This window comes from Salmo salar, chromosome ssa09, assembly GCF_905237065.1.
Source record: "Salmo salar chromosome ssa09, Ssal_v3.1, whole genome shotgun sequence".
Taxonomy (NCBI): domain Eukaryota; kingdom Metazoa; phylum Chordata; class Actinopteri; order Salmoniformes; family Salmonidae; genus Salmo; species Salmo salar.
In genome coordinates, this window is record NC_059450.1 from 29,733,316 (window position 1) to 29,755,222 (window position 21,907).

Here is a 21,907-nt window from a genome sequence, read left to right on the forward strand (position 1 = left end):
CCAGAATGACCATTGTTATGTTTGGAGGAAAAAGGGGGAGGCTGCAAGCTGAAGAACACCATCCCAACCGTGAAGCACTGGGGTGGCAGCATCATGTTGTGGGGGTGCTTTGCTGCAGGAGGGACTTGTGCACTTCATAAAATAGATGGCATCATGAGGCAGGAAAATTATGTGGATATATTGAAGCAACATCTCAAGACATCAGTCAGGAAGTTGAAGCTTGGTCGCAAATGGGTCTTCCAAATGGACAATGACCCCAAGTATACTTCCAAAGTTATGACAAAATGGCTTAAAGACAAGGTATTGGAGTGGCCATCACAAAGTCCTGACCTCAATCCCATAGAAAATTTGTGGGCAGAACTGAAAAAGCGTGTGCGAGCAAGGAGGCTAACCAGCTCTGTCAGGAGGAATGGGCCAAAATTCATCCAACTTATTGTGGGAAGCTTGTGGAAGGCTACCCTAAATGTTTGACCCAAGTTAAATATACATATTGAGTGTATGTAAACTTCTGATCCACTGGGAATGTGATGAAAGAAATAAAAGCTGAAATAAATAATTCTCCCTACTATTATTCTGACAATTCACATTCTTAAAATAAAGTGGTGATCCTAACTGACCTAAGACAGGGAATGTTTACTAGGATTAAATGTCAGGAATTGTGAAAAACTGAGTTTAAATGTATATGGCTAAGGTGTATGTAAACGTCTGACTTCAACTGTATACACAAATGTGCACAGACACATTGGAGTTGAAAGCTAGGACAGGGTGGGGAGTCTGGTGATGGCAAGCACCACGGTGGCCAGCCATTGCCCACTGCTCAGCACAACATTGTCTATGTCATCTGCAATGCAAACCTCTGCAACTCTGTCTGTCTGAAAAACACCTCTGCTCTGTCCCTCTCCTCTCCCATCAATCAACAGCCAGAGAAAAGAGAGAGACCAGTGAGTGACCCACCTGTACGGCCAACTCTCTCTCTCTACACTGACGTCCTTTCAGTTCTGTTCTCGCAACACAACATACGGTGGACAAAGTTGCCAGTAACTGCCTGGCAGTGGCTAGAAATGCTTGGGTTACTACAGCTGACTTCATTGTTAGGATCATGGGAAAAATAGTACTGCAGCCTTGAGCGTAGATCTGATTTCCACCATGTAGATATGATGAAGGCAGGAGTGCAGGAGTCACAGTCAGGAAGAGCAAGGGATCGTGGGATACGATACGGTGGTCACAGCAGAGACTAGGGAGCGGGGACAGCACAGCAGTGTTGGCATGGCAACAACAGTTATTGTAAATTATTGGACCAGATCGAGAGCTCTGTTAGTTGGGTGTGTGTCCATTGGTCAGTCCCTCCCTCTCTCCAGCTCATCTAGCTAGGCATATGACTGGGTTCAAGAGGAGAGGGGTGGTTGTCTGATCATATGGGGTGAAAGAGCTGAGTGCAAGGCATCATAGGGTTGTGGTGGTGCTGGTTCTGACAGCAGAGAGGCCTGAAGCAGGAGGTGGTAGGTAGGAGGAAGGTTGTTGGCACCCTCACCCTGGGGGGGTAGAGCGGCTTGGTCAGTCGGTGTGGGTGAGGAGTGTATATATATTTATATTTGTGTGTGGCTGATGGATATATGTTCAGTATGTGTGTGTTCTTAAGTCTACACCAGCATACTACTCAGAAAGACGCAATGTATTGGGCATGGATTCTAAGTGGTATGCTAGAAGGGACACTGGAATGTATCGTGTGTTTGTTTGTGGGGCATATATCCCAGGTAGGTCAGTGTCTGGCTAGTGTATATACAGTGTGTGTGTGTGTTTATACGTATACGTGTAGGTGTGTGCATGCGTGCACGTGTATGTGTATGTGTATGTGTGTGTGTATGTGTGTGTGTGTGTGTGTGTGTGTGTGTGTGTGTGTGTGTGTGTGTGTGTGTGTGTGTGTGTGTGTGTGTGTGTGTGTGTGTGTGTGTGTGTGTGTGTGTGTGTGTGTGTCCGTCTCCCTCCCAGGTCAGAGTTGTCGTGGTATGATGGTGAAGGGCAGAATGGGGCTGGAGGCCTCTAGCTCCAGGGCGGTGAGGAAACACTGTAGCCACGCCAGCATGGCCCTGAGCCTGCAGCACCTCCCCCAGGCTGTTCCACACGTCGTGGGCAGTGGAGTTCACCTGCACCGCGTCCCGAAGGATCTTCTCTGCCAGGCTGTAACGCTGCAGCTGGTGCAGGATCAGACCCTAGCATAGAGAGAGAGAGAGAGAGAGCGGGGAAAAGAGAGGGGGGGAAGAGAGAGAGATGGAGAGAGAGAGATCGAGTGAGAGCAAAGTCAGAGGAAGATATTTTGAATCGTAGACAGAGAGACAGTAGGAGAAGACAGAGGGAGAGGGTGAGGGAGGGGCCGCAAGAGCATTTCTCAATCCTTCGAGAAAGCAAACAGTATGAATCAGACTGTAGGAAGAGGGACAGACATACAAACAGTACATACAGTACATACATACATACATACATACATACATACATACATACATACATACATACAGTGCATACATACATACATACAGTGCATACAGTATATACATACATACAGTACATACATACATACATACATACATACATACATACATACATACATACATACATACATACATACAGTACATACATACAGTACATACATACATGCATACATATATACATACATACTGTAAATACAGTACATACATACATACATATATACATACATACAGTACATACATACATACAGTATATAAAAGGAAATGGAATACAGCTACAAGCTCAGGCAAAATCCTACAGGAAAACCTGGTTAAGTCTGCTTTCACACAGTAACTTGATTATGCCATTCTTAATGCAAATGTAGACAAAATAAAAAGACCTAGCTAGCTAAGACAAAGTCAAACAGTTCCTTTAAAAATTGTAATTCATTTCCTCAAATCGTGTTTGTCCGTTTCCACAGGTTGATATTACCTCTATGTCAGTGTTATACCACACAATGGGAGACCTTCAGTTATTAAATGTAAAATTATAAATGCAGTACATACATATATACAGTACATACATATATACATACATACATACAGTGCATACAGTACATACATACAGTACATACATAGATACATACATACAGTACATACATATACATACATACAGTACATACATACATACATACATACATACAGTACATACATACAGTACATACAGTACATACATACATATATACATACATACAGTACATACATACAGTACAGTACATATACAGTACAGTACATACATACATACATACATACATACATACAGTACATACATACATACATACATACAGTACATACATACAGTACAGTACATATACAGTACAGTACAGTACATACATACATACATACATACATACATACATACATGCATACAGTACATACATACATATATATATATATATACATACATACAGTACATACAGTACATACATATATACATACATATATACATAGAGTGCATACAGTACACACATACAGTATATTCATATATATACATAAATACAGTACATACACTACCGTTCAAAAGTTTGGGGTCACTTAGAAATGTCCTTGTTTTTGAAAGAAAAGCAATTTTTTTGTCCATTAAAATAACATCAAATTGATCAGAAATACAGTGTAGACATTGTTAATGTTGTAAATGACGATTGTAGCTGGAAACGGCAGATTTTCTATGTAATGTCTACATAGGCGTACAGAGGCCCATTATCAGCAACCATCAATCCTGTGTTCAAATGGCACGTTGTGTTAGCTAATCCAAGTTTATAATTTGAAGGCTAATTGATCATTAGATTTGATAATTTTGCAATTATATTAGCACAGCTGAAAACTGTTGTTCTGATTAAAGAAGCAATAAAACTGGCCTCATTTAGACTAGTTGAGTATCTGGAGAATCAGCATTTGTGGGTTCGATTACAGGCTCAAAATGGCTAGAAACAAAGGACTTTCTTCTGAAACTCGTCAGTCTATTCTTGTTATGAGAAATGAAGGCTATTCCATGTGAGAAATTGCCAAGAAACTGAAGATCTCGTACAAAACTGTGTCCTACTCCCTTCACAGAACAGCGCAAACTGGCTCTAACCAGAATAGAAAGAGGAGTGGGAGGCCCCGGTGCACAACTGAGCAAGAGGACAAGTACATTAAAGTGTCTAGTTTGAGGAACAGATGCCTCACAAGTTTTCAACTGGCAGCTTCATTAAATAGTACCCACAAAACACCAGTCTCAACATCAACAGTGACGAGGCGACTCCAGGATGCTGGCCTTCTAGGCAGAGTTCCTCTGTCCAGTGTCTGTGTTCTTTTGCCCATCTTAATCTTTTCTTTTTATTGTCCAGTCTGAGATATGGGTTTTTCTTTGCAACTCTGCCTAGAAGGCCAGCATCCCGGAGTTGCCTCTCCACTGTTGACGCTGAGGCTGGTGTTTTGCGGGTACTATTTAATGAAGCTGCCAGTTGAGGACTTGTGAGGCGTCTGTTTCTCAAACTAGACACTCTAATGGACTTGTACAGTCCCTAGTGCAAGGTGCACCTGTGTAATGATCATGCTGTTTAATCAGATTCTTGATATGCCACACCTGCCAGGTGAATGGATTATCTTGGCAAAGGAGAAATGGTCACTAACAGGGACGTAAACAAATTTGTGCATATGGAACATTTCTGGGATCTTTTATTTCAGTTCATGAAACATGGGACTAACACTTTACATGTTGTGTTCATATTTTTGCTCAGTGTATTTGCACATTGCTAAAACACTGTGCATAGCTGATAATATAACACTTCAAATGTCTTTATCTTTTTGAAACCTTTTTGAGTAAAATATCTACAGTTCAATTCATATAGTTTTTTGTTGATGTTGTTTAGTGTCTTCTCACTTTTGTTTATTATTTCATTTGCAATGTGAACACGTTTCCCATGCCAATAAACCTTTGAATTGAATTGAGAGAGAGAGAGACCGAGACAAACAGAGACGGCAACAAACAGAGAGAGAGAGAGAAAGAGAGAGAGAGAGAGAGAGAGAGACAAAGACAAACAGAGAGAGAAAGAGAGAGAGAGAGAGAGAAAAAAAGACAGATACAGAGACAAACAGAGAGAGAGAGAGAGAGAGAGAGAGAGAGAGAGCCCAGTCAGCACAGTTAGGGGCCAGGGAGAGCCCTCTTCTGTCTGGGGTAAGGGCCCCACCCTGTGCTTCTGCACCCCTCCACAGTGCTCTGAACGATTGACAGAAAGACAGACGGAGGGGTGTGTGTGCCCCCCTTGCTCTCCCGTCCCCAGAGCTGACATGCTGTTGATGAGATGTGACAAGCCTGCTTATTACTGAGACCAACGAGACAGACATCAGAATAAAATAAAAAATCAAAAGCTCAGCAGAACTACAGCAGAACTGACACAAAGTGATGTGTGGCTGTGGCCCCGGCCGCAGCATGCTACTGTGAGCTGCTACAATGCTTAAATACCCAAAAGTGTGTGTGTAAAGGAAAGTAGGACTGGCCTTTCACTGCAGCCAGAGACAGACACAGACAGACCGGCAGGATTACTTTGAGGTGCATAAAGGTTAGACCTACACTCTGATTCATACTGTTGGCTTTCTCTAAGGTTTGAGAAAGGGTTTCAACAATGTATTTACAGTAGAGGAGCCATAGACAAACTGCTCCACGAGAGCAAAACACTTTTTACACTGCTTAACCATGCAGCCAGTGTGCATACTCATACAAGTATCAGCTTTCACTCAATGATTACTTGATCCTGTACGCATTATTTAACTAGCTGGTGGATATTGCAGGTAGTCTATCTGACACCTAACTCTGGCTGACACCCCTGGGACACACCACAAGAAGAGATGGAGAAAGATATATGGAGAGAGAAGGAAAGAGACTACTAGGGAGAGAGAGAGAGAGAGAGAGAGAGAGAGAGAGAGAGAGAGAGAGAGGATAAATACAGAAGCAGGAGCAGGAGAAGTCTGGGTCCTGCCCTTGGTGCATTATCAACAACTCCATTCAAGGGGACCAGGAGAGATAAGTGGGAGAGGGAGACCATAAAGAAAGCAGTAGAAGTCCTTGCCCCATTACCTGCTGCATTAACACCATTAAGAGGTTTCTGACTGCTACTGCTGCTGCCAGTGTGTTGTGTCGTCGGTACCTTCTCAGTAGAAATAGTGCTAGCTACATCTAATAACTTACACAGTGTGGACAAAGGTACCGACTAGGTGATGTGGACAAACAATCATATTGTGATAAATTGCCTGAAATGATGGATAGCGATAAATAGAACTTTAGGTTTATATCAATCAATCAAATGTATTTATAAAGCCCTTTTTACATCAGCCGATGTCATAAAGTGCTGTACAGAAACCCAGCCTAAAACCCCAAACAGCAAGCAATGCAGGTGTAGAAGCACAGTCACCCATATTAGCAAAGTTATTTCATTTCAAACTTCACAATTCTCTAGTATAGGCTACTTATCGTAATGAACGATATTAGCAAAATGCCTGCGATAAGTGATCGGTGTGGATCATTTTCGGTTTATCGTCCCATCTAGTACAACGGCATCAAAGAACTGACACCACTACAACGGCATCAAACCACTGGTCTGGTCCCAAAAACCTAAAACATTTGACTCTGCTGCTGGAGCCAACAGCTCAACTGATACCACATCTGTCAAGTGGTGGTTGGTTCCATGCCTAGCCTGCATGCCTACCTACCACATAAACCCAGCTAGCTAGCAACCACCAATGGGGCCGCAGGTACTACAGCAGTGGTTCCTAAGCTTTTCCATTCCGGGAATCACCAAATCACTGTCTGAGGAAATGTTCCCAAAACACAAAAGCTGTCCAGTTGTGTGGATTATTCTACAATGTTTATTTTAGAGTGCAAAAAACATTCACCTGATGTTACAAGAACGTTCCGCAAACTCATTTAGTCTGTTCTTTAAAAGGTTTCCAGATTGTTTCATTAGGTTGTGGGAACAGTCTGGTGGGAACATTGTTGGGAGATCACAAAATATATGTTCCCAAAACACAAAAACTGTCCAGTTGTGCGAATGATTAAAATGTTTTTTAGGGTGCAAAAAACTGATTTCATTTTTTTTATCTGTTTTTATGAGAGATGTGGCCACTTTCGTTTCTTTCCCACTGCTTCAATTGAAGGGAGTTGCGATACTCTGTTGTGGTGAAACCACGGGTTTATTATGAGAATGACAACATACTGTATAATGCTGGCTAATGCTGGCTTCAACTTGGCTTTCCATACAAATCCTTTCATGACAAAAGAAACCTGTTTTTTGGTCGCTTTCTCATTATAAAAACAGCGATGGTGAGATTGCTTTATTATGTGTGCCTGCTTTGGCCACACAATTTATTTAGTCAGGCAAGTCCACGTTTTTTTGACCCTGGTCCTCGAGTACCCCCAACAGTACACATTTTCATTGTAACCCTGGACAAGCACATCGGATACAACTTGTCAGATAATCATCAAGCCCTCAATGAGTTGAATGAGGTGTGTTTGTCCAGGGCAACAACGACAGTGTGTTGGGGGTACTGGAGGACCAGGGTTAGGAAACACTGTTCTAGAAATTAATCATAATTTAAATATCAATACATTGACAATGCCACAAAAAGCATCTTTTTTTTTTTGTGTGGGGGGGCTATATTAGGCCCTACAGTATATGTACAACTATATAAATTATACAACATTGAGGTCCTTGAAAATACAATTAAGTGCTTGAAAAAGTCCCTGAAAGTCCTTGAATTTGACTTGCCAATGTCTGTATGAACCCTGCTTAAACAATGTATAGTCCTAGTCCTACTGTATGTTGTTGTATAGGTGGAGGGCCAATTAACATATACAGTTGTCGGAAGTTTACATACACTTAGGTTGGAGTCATTAAAACTCGTTTTTCAACCACTCCACAAATTTCTTGCTAACAAACAATAGTTTTGGCAAGTCGCTTAGGACATCTACTTTGTGCATGACACAAGTCATTTTTCCAACAATTGTTTACAGACAAATTATTTCACTTATAATTCACTGTATCACAATTCCAGTGGGTCAGAAGTTTACATACACTAAGTTAACTGTGCCTTTAAACAGCTTGGAAAATTCCAGAAAATGATGTCATGGCTTTAGAAGCTTTTGATAGGCTAATTGACATCATTTGAGTCAATTGGAGGTGTACCTGTGGATGTATTTCAAGGCATACCTTCAAACTCAGTGCCTCTGCTTGACATGAGAAAATCAAAAGAAATCAGCCAAGACCTCAGAAAAAAATGTGTAGACCTCCACAAGTCTGGTTCATCCTTGGGAGCAATTTCCAAATGCCTGAAGGTACCACGTTCATGGTATAAACACCATGGGACCACACAGCCGTCATACCGCTCAGGAAGGAGGCACATTCTATCTCCAAGAGATTAACATACCTTGGTGTGAAAAGTGCAAATCAATCCCAGAACAACAGCAAAGGACCTTGTGAAGATGCTGGAGTAGCTGCTGCTACTCTCTGTTTATCATATATGCATAGTCACTTTAACTATACATTCATGTACATACTACCTCAATTAGGCCGACCAACCAGTGCTCCCGCACATTGGCTAACCGGGCTATCTGCATTGTGTCCCGCCACCCACCACCCGCCAACCCCTCTTTTACGCTACTGCTACTCTCTGTCCATGATATATGCATAGTCACTTTAACCATATCTACATGTACATACTACCTCAATCAGCCTGACTAACCGGTGTCTGTATGTAGACTCGCTACTTTTATAGCCTCACAACTGTAAATGTTGTTTTATTTCTTTACCTACCTATTGTTCACCTAATACATTTTTTGCACTATTGGTTAGAGCCTGTAAGTAAGCATTTCACTGTAAGGTCTACACCTGTTGTATTCGGCGCACGTGACAAATAAACTTTGATTTGATTTGAAAAGTATCTATATCCACAGTTAAACGAGTCCTATATCGACATCAGCAAGGAAGAAGCCACTGCTCCAAAACCGCTATAAAAAAGCCAGACTACGGTTTGCAACTGCACATGGGGACAAAGATCTTACTTTTTGGAGAAATGTCCTCTGGTCTGATGAAACAAAAATAGAACTGTTTGGCCATAATGACCATCGTTATGTTTGGAGGAAAAAGGGGGATGCTTGCAAGCTGAAGAACACCATCCCAACCGTGAAGCACGGGGGTGGCAGCATCATGTTATGGGGGTGCTTTGCTGCAGGAGGGACTGGTGCACTTCACAAAGTAGATGGCATCATGAGGCAGGAAAATTATGTGGATATATTGAAGCAACATCTCAAGACATCAGTCAGGAAGTTAAAGCTTGGTCACAAATGGGTCTTCCAAATGGAAATGACCCCAAGCATAGTTCCACAGTTGTGGCAAAATGGCTTAAGGACAACAAAGTCAAGATATTGAAGTGGCCATCACAAAGCCCTGACCTCAAACCTATAGAACATTTGTGGGCAGAACTGAAAAAGCGTGTGCGAGCAAGGAGGCCTACAAACCTGACTCAGTTACACCAGCTCTGTCAGGAGGAATGGGCCGAAATTCACCCAACTTATTGTGGGAAGCTTGTGGAAGGCTACCCAAAACGTTTGACCCAAGTTAAACAATTTAAAGGCAATGCTACCAAATACTAATTGAGTGTATGTAAACTTCTGACCCACTCGGAATGTGATGAAAGAAATAAAAACTGAAATAAATCATTCTCTCTGCTATTATTCTGACATTTCACATTCTTAAAATAAAGTTGTGATTCTAACTTACCTAAGACAGGACATTTTTACTAGGAATATATGTCAGGAATTGTGAAAAACTGAGTTTAAATGTATTTGGCTAAAGTGTATGTAAACTTCCGACTTCAACTATATTCCTCTAAGTAGACATGTGGAACTGTATAAAAATCCTTTTGATTTTTGTTTCAAACCATTTTGAAATTTTGATCCCAATGTTACACATTGGCCCCCTTATTTATAGAAAGACCCATTACTGGTACATAGTGTTATTAAATGACCTGGAAACCCAAATGTTAACTTTTGGGGAATGTCTGTGGTGGTTGTTACAGATTTTAGTGAATGTTAGGATTTTGTTATCAAAAACATTTGAATGTTTTTAGGACGTTATCATCCTAATGTTAAATAAAACCCTGACTAGAAATGAATGCGAATCGTAGCTAATGTTCTGGGAATGTTCCCGGTTTGCTGGGTTAACACACAGGCTGACACAACAAATGAGAGGAGAGGTAAGAAGACGAGGCTCAGGCTAGCAGAATGTGGTGGGTTCTTCTGGGTTTCTTCTGTCTAGAAGTCACAGCTGTATCAGCAGAATTCTCTCTCTCATCTACTCTCCATCTATCCCCACTCTCTCTCCATTCCTCTGTCCATCCACCCCTCTCTCTCCCCCTCTCTCTCTCCATACCTCTGTCCATTCATCCCTCTCTCTCCCCCTCTCTCTCTCCATCATCCCTCTCTCTCTCTATCCCTCTGTCCATCCATCCCTCTCTCTCCCCCTCCCTCTCTCTCAGCCAGTCAGAGTGGTGGAGTGGTGTATGCATGGCTCTCCACTAACTGGTCTATCAGAGCAGAGGGATGGAGGGATGGATGGATGGATGGAAGGGTGGAGAAAGAGGGGAGCGAGAGAGACGGAAGTCTATAAATGTGCTGTACAGTGTGTCAGACCCATTACCACTTCGCTTTATCAGCTCTGACAAACAGGCTGACTGACAAACAACACTCTGCATCCCAGACCTGATGCCAATGCGACGCATGCCAGAACAATCACACCACCCAGCAGCCATCAAACGCTACAGATACCGCCATCCATCCCACCACGCACCTATCACAAACTAGAACAGTCACCATCCCACCACGCACCTATCACAACAAAATCTAGTATAGTCAGGGACTATTCCACGATTCAGCTCAGTAGAGGGGCACACACACACACAGACACACTTCTTAACATCCTCTGCTGCTGGAGGACTACTCCTGTTCCTGTCTCAGGCTATGGGAGGATGGGAGAGAGCAGTGAGGGAGGAGCAACACCTCATCCTGGAGCAGCAAGGACACAGACACACACATACACACACTACATCAACCAACCTTACTGTAGCGTCTATTCCCCTGCTTGTAGTGCTGACACATCACAATGTGATGGGTTCCTCTGGGTTTCTTCCGTTAGTCAGTTTACCGTGCTGTATTCACCACCAACCAATCACAAGCTCCCACTTATAATTTCCATAATTTTGTTTCTAATTTGGCTTAATGCAGCCTTGTCATCCCAAAAGTGTCTCCTTTGTAATAAAAACTATAAAGCAGCAGTAGCAGCCAGCAAACTCTTAATGGTGTTAATGCAGCCGGTAATGGGGAAAGGACTTCTACTGCTTTCTTTATGGTCTCCCTCTCTCACTTCTCTTTCCAGCTCCATGGAGGTTTACACTGTTACAATAAGCTTCCCCTCTTTGTCTGCACCACTTCACTATATGACCTGAGACTCCCTCTATGGGAGCTATGGGACTGGGAGGCAGTGATCTATTCAAGTTGAGTCCAAAGTCATAGAATTCAAGTCCAAGTCTGTCCTTCATACTGTAGTCCCAAGTCCAAGTCTGTCCTTTATACTGTAGTCCCAAGTCCAAGTCTGAGTCCTTTATACTGTAGTCCCAAGTCCAAGTCTGAGTCCTTTATACTGTAGTCCCAAGTCCAGTCCCGGTAGTGCTAAAAGCTGGAGTTCAGCAATCTTTGAAGCTATATTACGTTAAGGTATAAAGCTAAGTAAGGCTAAACCGCTAATACAGTAGCTATCTAAAATGTGCTGTTGTAGCTAACATGTTGAATTATGCAAAGGAAGAAGACTTTCTGAGTCCAAGTTCAAGTGACTGCTGGTCGAGTTGGAGTCGAGTCATGAGTCAGGACTCACCAAGTCTATGAATGGTCTTTACGTGGGTTGGGCTGATGGAGAGAGATAGAAGAGAAGACGAGAGGAGAACAGAACAGAAGAGACTCACCAGTCTCTGCATGGTCTTGACGTGGGTGGGGCTGATGGATAGGGCCTCCTCATACCAGCGTTTGGCCTCGTCCACATTACCCCGCAGCTCAGCCACCTGGCCCCGTGTCAACAGCACGTTGTGGGACATGGGGAACAGGTTGGCAGCCTCCTGTGTACAGGCCGTAGCCTCCGCCAATGTACACCTTCGCTAGAAAGAGAAAGAGAGCAGAGTAGAGAGAGAGTAAAGAGAGAGTAGAGAGAGAGTTGAGGTAGAGAGAGAGAGAGAGAGTAGAGCGGTAGAGAGAGTAGAGTGTTAGAGAGAGAGTAGAGAGAGAGAGTAGAGAGTTAGAGTAGATAGAGTAGAGAGAGGGTAGAGAGGTAAAGAGTAGAGAGGTAGAGAGAGAGAGTAGAGAGGATAGAGAGTAGAGAGAGAGTAGAGAGGTAAAGAGTAGAGAGGTAGAGAGAGAATAGAGAGGTAGAGAGTGAGTAGAGAGGATAGAGAGAGAGAGTAGAGAGTAGAGAGAGTAGAGGTAGAGAGAGTAGAGAGAGGAGAGAGAGTAGAGAGTAGAGAGGTAGAGAGAGTAGAGGTAGAGAGAGTAGAGAGAGGAGAGAGAGTAGAGAGTAGAGAGGTAGAGAGAGTAGAAAGGTAGAGAGAGAGTAGAGAGAGTAGAGAGGTAGAGAGAGTAGAGAGGTAGAGAGTAGAGAGTTAGAGAGAGAGTAGAGAGGTAGAGAGAGTAGAGGTAGAGAGAGTAAAGAGGTAGAGAGAGAGTAGAGAGAGAGTAGAGAGGTAGAGAGAGAGTAGAGAGAGGGTAGAGAGGTAAAGAGTAGAGAGGTAGAGAGAGAGAGTAGAGAGGATAGAGAGTAGAGAGAGAGTAGAGAGGTAAAGAGTAGAGAGGTAGAGAGTGAGTAGAGAGGATAGAGAGAGAGAGTAGAGAGGTAGAGAGAGTAAAGAGGTAGAGAGACTAGAGAGAGTAGAGAGGTAGAGAGAGTAAAGAGGTAGAGAGACTAGAGAGTGTAGAGAGGTAGAGAGGTAGAGAGAGAGAGTAGAGAGAGGACAATAAAGTGACACAGACATAAACTTGGAGATACACTGACTGACTGACAGTAGACATACGGGCACAGAGACCGCTTCACACAATCGGATAAAAACAGACACAGAAGCACACGCGCACACACTTCCTGTGGTAATGGGAGATGCAGCAGACCAGAGGGTTGATTGCTGTCTTCTTACTTAATGATTTCATTTGATCTGCAGGCAGAGAGGAAATGAGAGCGTCTAGCAGGTGGCAGCCAGACTGATAAACACACACACACACACACACCTTATTGCTTTGTCCCTACCTTTCTTAAATAAAGCCCATAGATAATATAGAGAGATTTGAGTGACTATCTTAGTTTTCCAAAGCAATAAAAACTATCCAAAGATCATATCATTTGTTTCATCATCATCTTCCCTTCGGGGGAAATAGCTAATAATATGAGAAAACATTAACTTAAAGTCATACAATGTGTGTGTGCACAAGTTTAATTGTGTGAAACTCTCTATGTCTCTGTGTGTGTGTGTGTGTTTTCCTGTGTATGTGTGTGTCTCCCTGTGTATGTGTGTCTCCCTGTGTGTGTCTCCCTGTGTATGTGTGTCTCCCTGTGTATGTGTCTCCCTGTGTATGTTTGTCTCCCTGTGTGTGTGTGTCTCCCTGTGTATGTTTGTCTCCCTGTGTATCGCCCTGTGTATCTCCCTGTGTATCTCCCTGTTATCTCCCTGTGTATCTCCCTGTGTATGTGTGTCTCCCTGTGTGTGTGTGTCTCCCTGTGTATGTGTGTCTCCCTGTGTATGTTTGTCTCCCTGTGTATGTGTGTCTCCCTGTGTGTGTCTCCCTGTGTATGTGTGTCTCCCTGTGTGTGTGTGTCTCCCTGTGTATGTGTGTCTCCCTGTGTATGTTTGTCTCCCTGTGTATGTGTGTCTCCCTGTGTATGTTTGTCTCCCTGTGTATGTGTGTCTCCCTGTGTGTGTCTCCCTGTGTATGTGTGTCTCCCTGTGTGTGTGTGTCTCCCTGTGTATGTGTGTCTCCCTGTGTATGTTTGTCTCCCTGTGTATGTGTCTCCCTGTGTGTGTCTCCCTGTGTGTGTGTCTCCCTGTGTATGTGTGTCTCCCTGTGTATGTGTGTCTCCCTGTGTATGTGTGTCTCCCTGTGTGTGTCTCCCTGTGTGTGTCTCCCTGTGTATGTGTGTCTCCCTGTGTATGTGTGTCTCCCTGTGTATGTGTGTCTCCCTGTGTATGTTTGTCTCCCTGTGTGTGTGTGTGTCTCTCTGTGCGTGTCTCCCTGTGTGTGTCTCCCTGTGTGTGTCTCCCTGTGTGTGTGTGTGTGTCTCCCTGTGTATGTGTGTCTCCCTGTGTATGTGTGTCTCCCTGTGTATGTTTGTCTCCCTGTGTGTGTGTGTGTCTCTCTGTGCGTGTCTCCCTGTGTGTGTCTCCCTGTGTGTGTGTGTGTGTCTCCCTGTGTATGTGCGTCTCCCTGTGTATGTTTGTCTCCCTGTGTGTGTGTGTGTCTCCCTGTGTGTGTCTCCCTGTGTGTGTCTCCCTGTGTATGTGTGTCTCCCTGTGTGTGTGTCTCCCTGTGTGTGTCTCCCTGTGTGTGTCTCCCTGTGTGTGTTTGTCTCCCTGTGTGTGCGTGTGTCTCCCTGTGTGTGTGTGTGTGTCTCCCTGTGTGTGTGTGTCTCCCTGTGTATGTGTGTGTGTGCGTCTCCCTGTGTATGTGTTTGTCTCCCTGTGTGTGTGTGTGTCTCCCTGTGTGTGTGCGTCTCCATGTGTGTGTGTCTCCAGGCAGGCTGTGCTGTCCTCATTTGTTGGTCCCAGAGAAAGAAAGGATGTTATATCTAGGACATCTCCCTATTCTCTGGCATTTTGTCGTTTTCATGGAGCGGCAAAGCTCTGCACGGCCTCCAGTAGTAGCGTGTGTGTGTGTGTGTGTGTGTAAGAGATTGTTTGGGGTTGGTTCACTCAGCCTCAGTAGCACCAGGCAGGCAGCAGCAGCTGGTTGAGGGAGGGGACCATGTTCTGCTCTATCCTCTGATAGCAGGAGTGGATTTTTCTCCCTCTCTCCCTGCATCCTCCTGCTTCTCCCTCTCTCTTCTTCCCTCTACCTGCGAGTATCTATGCTAGGCGGGCAATAAGGATATTCACCCCATAAAGTAGTCAGTGTGTAGATTCTAGAGATGATTATAGTGACCAAAATGATCACGATTATCAGTATTATCGCGGTATTGTTCAAATGTTCTGGAAATGTTCAGAAAGTACTGACACACTGAAATCATTTCACCAGGTTTTATATTGAAAACCAACAAACAACAAATAAAATTAGCAGCACTATACACTTTTTGTGTGCATAAACACTAAAATAATAACATTAACATTAAAGATGGCGCCATGTGGCCATGAGAGGTAAAAGTTTCCCTAGTGCAGGTTTAAATGAACACAACCTTAAGTAAGCACATCAAATGTGCAGGTGTTGACATTAAAATAACAACACAAAATATGTAAAGAAATCAAATGAACAGCACTGATTGTATGTCTGTTCTCTCCTTCATAAAGAAATAAGGTGCTGCTGGCCTAACATCCTGTATGTATGCATCTTTGTTCACTTGAGATTGAAATGTAAAAATGTCAGCATATTTACTTTGTCCGTTTTAAGTAGTGATCTGCGAGGAGAGACAATGTGCCCGCTGCCACTGAACACTCTCTCTGATGGCACGCTGGTTGATGGGATAGCTTCCTGGCAACCCTGGCAAGATGAGGCAGCTCTGATGTATGGCCCCTCCACCACACCAGTGGATCCTCTTCTGCTGGAATGGGTGGGGCCCCTCCACCACACCAGTGGATCCTCTTCTGCTGGAATGGGTGGGGCCCCTCCACCACACCAGTGGATCCTCTTCTGCTGGAATGGGTGGGGCCCCTCCACCACACCAGTGGATCCTCTCCTGCTGTAATGGGTGGCAGAGACAGGTAGACCTTGATCTCTTCTTTCCCTCTGTCTTCTGGGGTGGTTGGAATCTGACCCTCTTCACCTCTCTGCTGATTGTTGAGGTAATCTTTCTCAGCAACCCAGCCAGGCCTTTCCCCTCCGATGCTACTGTGGGGATGTTGGTGGTGGAGGTGCTGCTGGTGCTTTGTGGTTCTTCCTTGACTGCCAGCTGCCAGCTTCAAGGCCTCCTGGACACAGCTGTCAGTGGCAACTTTTGCAGCCTCAGGCTCATCTAAAAAGCTCATTTTGAAGCGGGGGTCAATTAAACAAGCCATGTGGATGACTCTCTTTGCCTTCTCTGTGTCTGTTGTTAAGGTCTTCTCTCATTACCCTTTTCATCTCCCTGGTCAGGGATGGCTCCTTTTCCACCAGAACATTTTCCTTTTCCACCAGAACATTTTCCTTTTCCTTTTCCACCAGAACATCACAGGTGATGTGGTCCAGGACAGGCTTGACGGCTGACAGTGTCACTCGTGTCTCTGAGGCATGTGCATCTGTAAACTTGCTCAGAGGTTCAAGAAGCTGGCACAGTTGCTCCATGACACTTATGTCGGCATCCTTGGGCATCAGATGCCATGTTCCTCTTTCTCCAGCCAGTGTCGCACAGACTGGCTGCTGTTGGCTGAGGAAACGCTCAAGCATCTTGTGTGTAGATCCCCATCGGGTCACCACATCATGGATCAGAGCCTTCTGTGGAATGTTGAGGACAGTTTGCTTTTCTCTCAGTTCTCTCTTTCTCTTCCAGCTCCGTGAGAAGCCTTGGACCAGATGACAGCAGGCCTTGACTGCTGTGTCAACTCTCTGAATTTTCAGAGCCTTTGAGATGGCCAGGTTCAAATGATGGCCAAAGCACCCAAAGCCACAGATCTGGGAACTCTTCAAAAGCCTTGATCATGTTGGTTGCGTTGTCTGTGGTTATGCAGACCAGGTCTTTCTTGTTGATCACCCCCACTCTTCCAGCATATTCTCAAAAAACTCTCTGATGTTGTGAGCCGAGTGATCTTCTGTGAAGAACTGTTTCCAGGCGGGTTGACTCCAGTTGCCAGTCTGGGGTGAGGTAATGGATAGTGAAGCTGATGTAGGGTTGATCACCCCTGCTTTCACTGGTCCAGAGGTCAGTAGTTGCAGAAAACCAGGTGCCTTGAGCCAAACTTTATCCAACAGCAGCTTTAACCTGGTTGTACAGGTTTGGGATTTCAGTCTTGAAAAATATCGCTCGTGATGGCACTTTGTTGTGAGGCTCGGCAACCTTCATCAGCCTCAGAAAGCCAGGCCTTTCAACAATTTGAAATAGCATCATGTCCTTTGCAATGTAATATGAAAGGGCTGCAGTGAGGTCTTGTGCATGTTTTGATGTGGGTGCATAAGCAGCCTGCCTTTTAAATGCTTGAGTGTCTGTGTCACAACTGTAGATGAGGGACCAGTAGCGTCACTGGGTTTGCCTGCTGCACACCCACTCTATAAACAAGGGAATAGCAAATGTATTATTATTATTGGTGTTGTTACGTTATAAAAATAATTATTATTCACTCACTGACACACACACAGTCTATCTTCTGTGTTGCATTTGAGTATATGCAATGACCCCATGCACAATTTACATAAATACAAATGAGTCTTAAGAAGACCGTGATAGTAATTGCAATGAGCCCAACGATTGACATAAATACAGGAGTCTTGTGTAGGAGTCTATAGTGTTTCTCCTTTTGGAACACTTTAACAACCAAGTCGACGACTGACGGATTTTAAATGAACAGAATATGTTGGTTGGGTGACTAAACTACATAACGTGTTATCATGTGCAATGGGCCAATAGGCTGCAGACACAACGCATACAGCAGCAGAACAACGTGCAGTGTTTTTACAAGAGTAGGTAACACTGAAAGCTTCAGTTTACATTATTGACAAGCTATTAGCAAGTTAGACAAAAAATGACATTTTCCCCCATTCCGAAGTCCCCACATCATGCATTGAGCTAAATGTTAACTTACCAGTTGCATAATAATAAGATTGATTAATAATAATCAAGTAAAGTGTTACCCAAGTATGTGTGTGTGTGTGTGTGTGTGACTGTGCATGTGTATATATTTCAATGTGTCCATGTGAGTGCCTATGTATGAGTATTCCTGTATGATGGGCATGAGTTTGTTTGTAATGTGATTGGCAGTAGGTGGTGGTATGCAGTTGTGGAAAAAGTACTCAATTGTCCCGTCCCCCCACCCCAGTGAAAGTTGCGCCCCTGAATGTAATAACCACCGGTTAATGTAATAACTTGTTACATTTAGAATACAAAGTTATTACGTTTAGCGTTCAACATTTTATATGTTTACCAGTGTTGGGTTGTAATTTGAAATACTTGCTACACCAGAAGTTAATGTTTATATGTAGGAGGAATGTATATGGTGGGGTCAGTGGAAATTGGATAAGAGCCAGGGGCTTGGAATGTTACTAAGTGAGGGAAAAGGCAATCACAAGGTTGCGGTCACTGATGAGGGTGGATAGCTGTGGATTAGTGAGGAATGGGGGCCGAGGTCAGATCAGGTCACATGAAGAGAGAAGGAACAGTTTATTACCCACATCACTTCATTTCCTGCCTAGCAACAAAGATGTAATGTTTAGAGAAAAGGAGGCGATTCCGCCTAAAGGCGGGGTATAAATATTTGTGGTGGTGGAAACATGTCTTTGTCTTTTCAGATGTTTGACCCAGTGGGTGAATAACCTTAGCTTGAGCTTTAACTAGTTGTCTGTTAGGTTCTAAATAAACAGAGTAAAAACTAACACAGGCAAGTTATTACATTTTCTCTCAACCATCCCCTCATCTCTCTCTCTCTCCGCTCTCATTCATTTATTCTCTCTCTTTCAGAGCCGAGAGGCAGTTTTAGTGGGAGGTGACGTCCCCTTGGTGTGAGAATCTACGCAAGGCTGGCGATAAGAATATTGACCCAATAAAGAAGTCAGTGTGTAGATTCCTTCCCACCTATCGCCCTGCCTGGGTTATGATAATGGTCCACAGTCAGATCACCTCCCAGGAACATATTTTGATTCCATTAAGCTGCTGTTTGGTAGTAGTCCACCACCCTCCTCCCACCACAACCCCACCTCCCCTGAATTCATGGTTTACCACTCCCACACACCCTGTCAATCACTGTGAGTGTCTCCATGTATGAGTATTCCTGAATGATGGGCATGAGTTTGTTTGTTTTTTAATTGGCAGTAGGTGGTAGTATGGGCATCAAATTGAGCAAATTAGTACATAAAAACCATGATTTTGATATCTTATATGATTGGTTGAAATTGTTAAATTATTAATAAAAAAAGTTGTTACTCACCGGTTAATGTAATCAGGGGCGAAACTTTGGTTTTAGAAGTAGGGGGGACATAACCTGGGGGGGGGGGGGCAAGAGCATCTAAAGCTCATTTCCTGCCTTTCTACTAGTGCTGTACCCAAAAACAACAAAAATCTTGGTCGAGTAGTCTTTTCTTTCGACCAATCGATTGGTTGAAAGTTTTAAACGTGTATTTTTCCATATATAGATACACCCTGTGTTAATAAAATGAACTATATGTACTGAACTTAAAATCATTAAGACACACAAGTGACTCAAGAGGAAGCCAGAAATCAAGATTGCCTACCAGAAGAAAAAAACCTGTTCATGACCCCTTTCTCCCGCTGCTGCTGGCCTTCGCAGATTCTGCCGTTAAGCTCCGGTAATAGGCTTCACCAGCGATCGGCAACCTTTTTCATTTGGAGTGCCAATTTATCTTACCATTTCTACCAATCTGCGTTCCAGTTATGATTTCCATATGCATATTTTAGTGGAACAGTTACAATTCATTTAAAACAGCCTTTCTATCTCACAATTATTGTCTGTGGTTAATCTACATTCTATCTAAATGAAAATGATACACATTTAAAAGTAACATTTATTGCCAATGCCAACTATGTCAAAATAGCCTGTATAAAGCCAACATATAAAAACATCGCAGCCTGCAGGCATAAAATATCCTGATAAAAAGAATTAACTTACAAATGACATTGGCTACGCACGGCCTGTCTGCAACGAACTTTAAAAATTGTATCAACTGGGTCGCCCAGAAACTCTTTGCCTGCAAACTTGAAACATTGTATAAAATATTCTGGGCCCTCAAGAGTTTCTTGCGCCAGTGAGCTCGGGACAAACACAGCTGTAGGCTATGCAAGGGATAAGAAGTAATCAGGTATTTTATGACATTTCCACTGGATCTGAGCACTACATTTTTCCCTTTCATGCTGAGTGGTTACCGAAAGGGAGAGAGCTGGAAATATTGTTCAAATACTTCCAAATACATTCATTCTAAAAACCGACTTTATTTACTTGCTGTTTGAGGTAAAGAAAAATTACTTTGAGAAGCTCCAGAGCTCATTAGTGGTGGTGAGTTTAGTCAATCAGAAATACTATCAGACATCCCCAAATGAGAACATTTATAGGCCTACATTTGCATGCAGGCCAGGTAGACTAGTCCTACTTGTATATGCTTTATCAGGTAAAGTTCGCCTCAGCGGTCACAGACTGGTCTTCCCTGGCTGCCTGACCCTGATGAGACCCCTGTCACCATCTGATCCTGCTCAGATGTGGTATGACAAAGAATTACATTGGTGTACATTTATACATCATATTATCTAAGAATAGAATCAAATGAGACAATATTTGAAATGACCATTATTCCCAGTTCTCAGACTGTAGCCTACCCATCAGCTCAAGGTGGAACTTTGTATCCATTCACTGATTGTTATAATATACAGTCGTGGCCACAAGTTTTGAGAATGACACAAATATTAATTTTCACAAAGTCTGCTGCCTCAGTTTGTATGATGGCAACTTGCATATACTCCAGAATGTTATGAAGAGTGATCAGATGAATTGCAATTAATTGCAAAGTCCCTCTTTGCCATGCAAATGAACTGAAATCCCCAAAACACATTTCCACTGTATTTCAGCCCTGCCACAAAAGGACCAGCTGACATCATGTCAGTGATTCTCTCGTTAACACAGGTGTGTATTGACGAGGACAAGGCTGGAGCTCACTTTGTCATGCTGATTGAGTTCGAATAACAGATTGGAAGCTTCAAAAGGAGGGTGGTGCTTGGAATCATTGTTCTTCCTCTGTCAAAAAACTGTCAACCATGGTTACCTGCAAGGAAACACGTGCTGTCATCATTGCTTTGCACAAAAAGGGCTTCACAGGCAAGGATATTGCTGCCATTAAGATTGTACAAAATCAACCATTTATCGGATCATCAAGGACTTCAAGGAGAGCGGTTCAATTGTTTTGAAGAAGGCTTCTCAGCCAAGGGAGTTGCTTCTCAGCCAAGGGGTTGGGCTCACTCACAATTTTGCCTAAGAACACAGCCATGAATAAAGAATGGTACCAACACATCCTCCGAGAGCAACTTCTCCCAATCATCCAGGTACAGTTTGGTGACGAACAATGCCTTTTCCAGCATGATGGAGCACCTTGCCATAAGGCAAAAGTGATAACTAATTGTTGGTTAAGGGCTTGTACGTAAGCATTTCACCTGTTGTGTTCAGCGCATGTGACAAATACAATTTGAATTGAAGACACAATGAGCATAGTGTTGTGTACTGACTGTGCACCATGACAGTGAAGCCTGTAGAGCTGTTTATTCCGTGTCCATGTGAAAAGTAGGGAATTACCTAGGAAAACTGACAGATCAATAACGTATCATTGCTATACTGACCATCTTTTTTTTACCCCTTTTTCTCCTCAATTTTGTGATATCCAATTGGTAGTTACAGTCTTGTCCCATCGCTGCAACTCCCATACGGACTTGGGAGAGGCAAAGGTCGAGAGACATGCATCCTCAGAAGCACGGCCCTGCCAAGCCGCATTG

General features: G+C 43.4%; 1 protein-coding gene across 1 annotated transcript in view; it reads right to left on the reverse strand.

The window, feature by feature from the left end:
- Positions 1-1,944: 1,944 nt before the first annotated feature.
- The window catches only part of LOC106611152 (tetratricopeptide repeat protein 7B), a 101,663-nt gene continuing 81,700 nt past the window's right edge, over positions 1,945-21,907 (reverse strand). The window contains 3 exon segments of the mRNA XM_045723572.1: positions 1,945-2,066; positions 2,068-2,210; positions 12,015-12,198. Coding sequence (XP_045579528.1) covers positions 1,991-2,066; positions 2,068-2,210; positions 12,015-12,198 — 403 coding nt within the window. The 3' untranslated portion in view covers positions 1,945-1,990.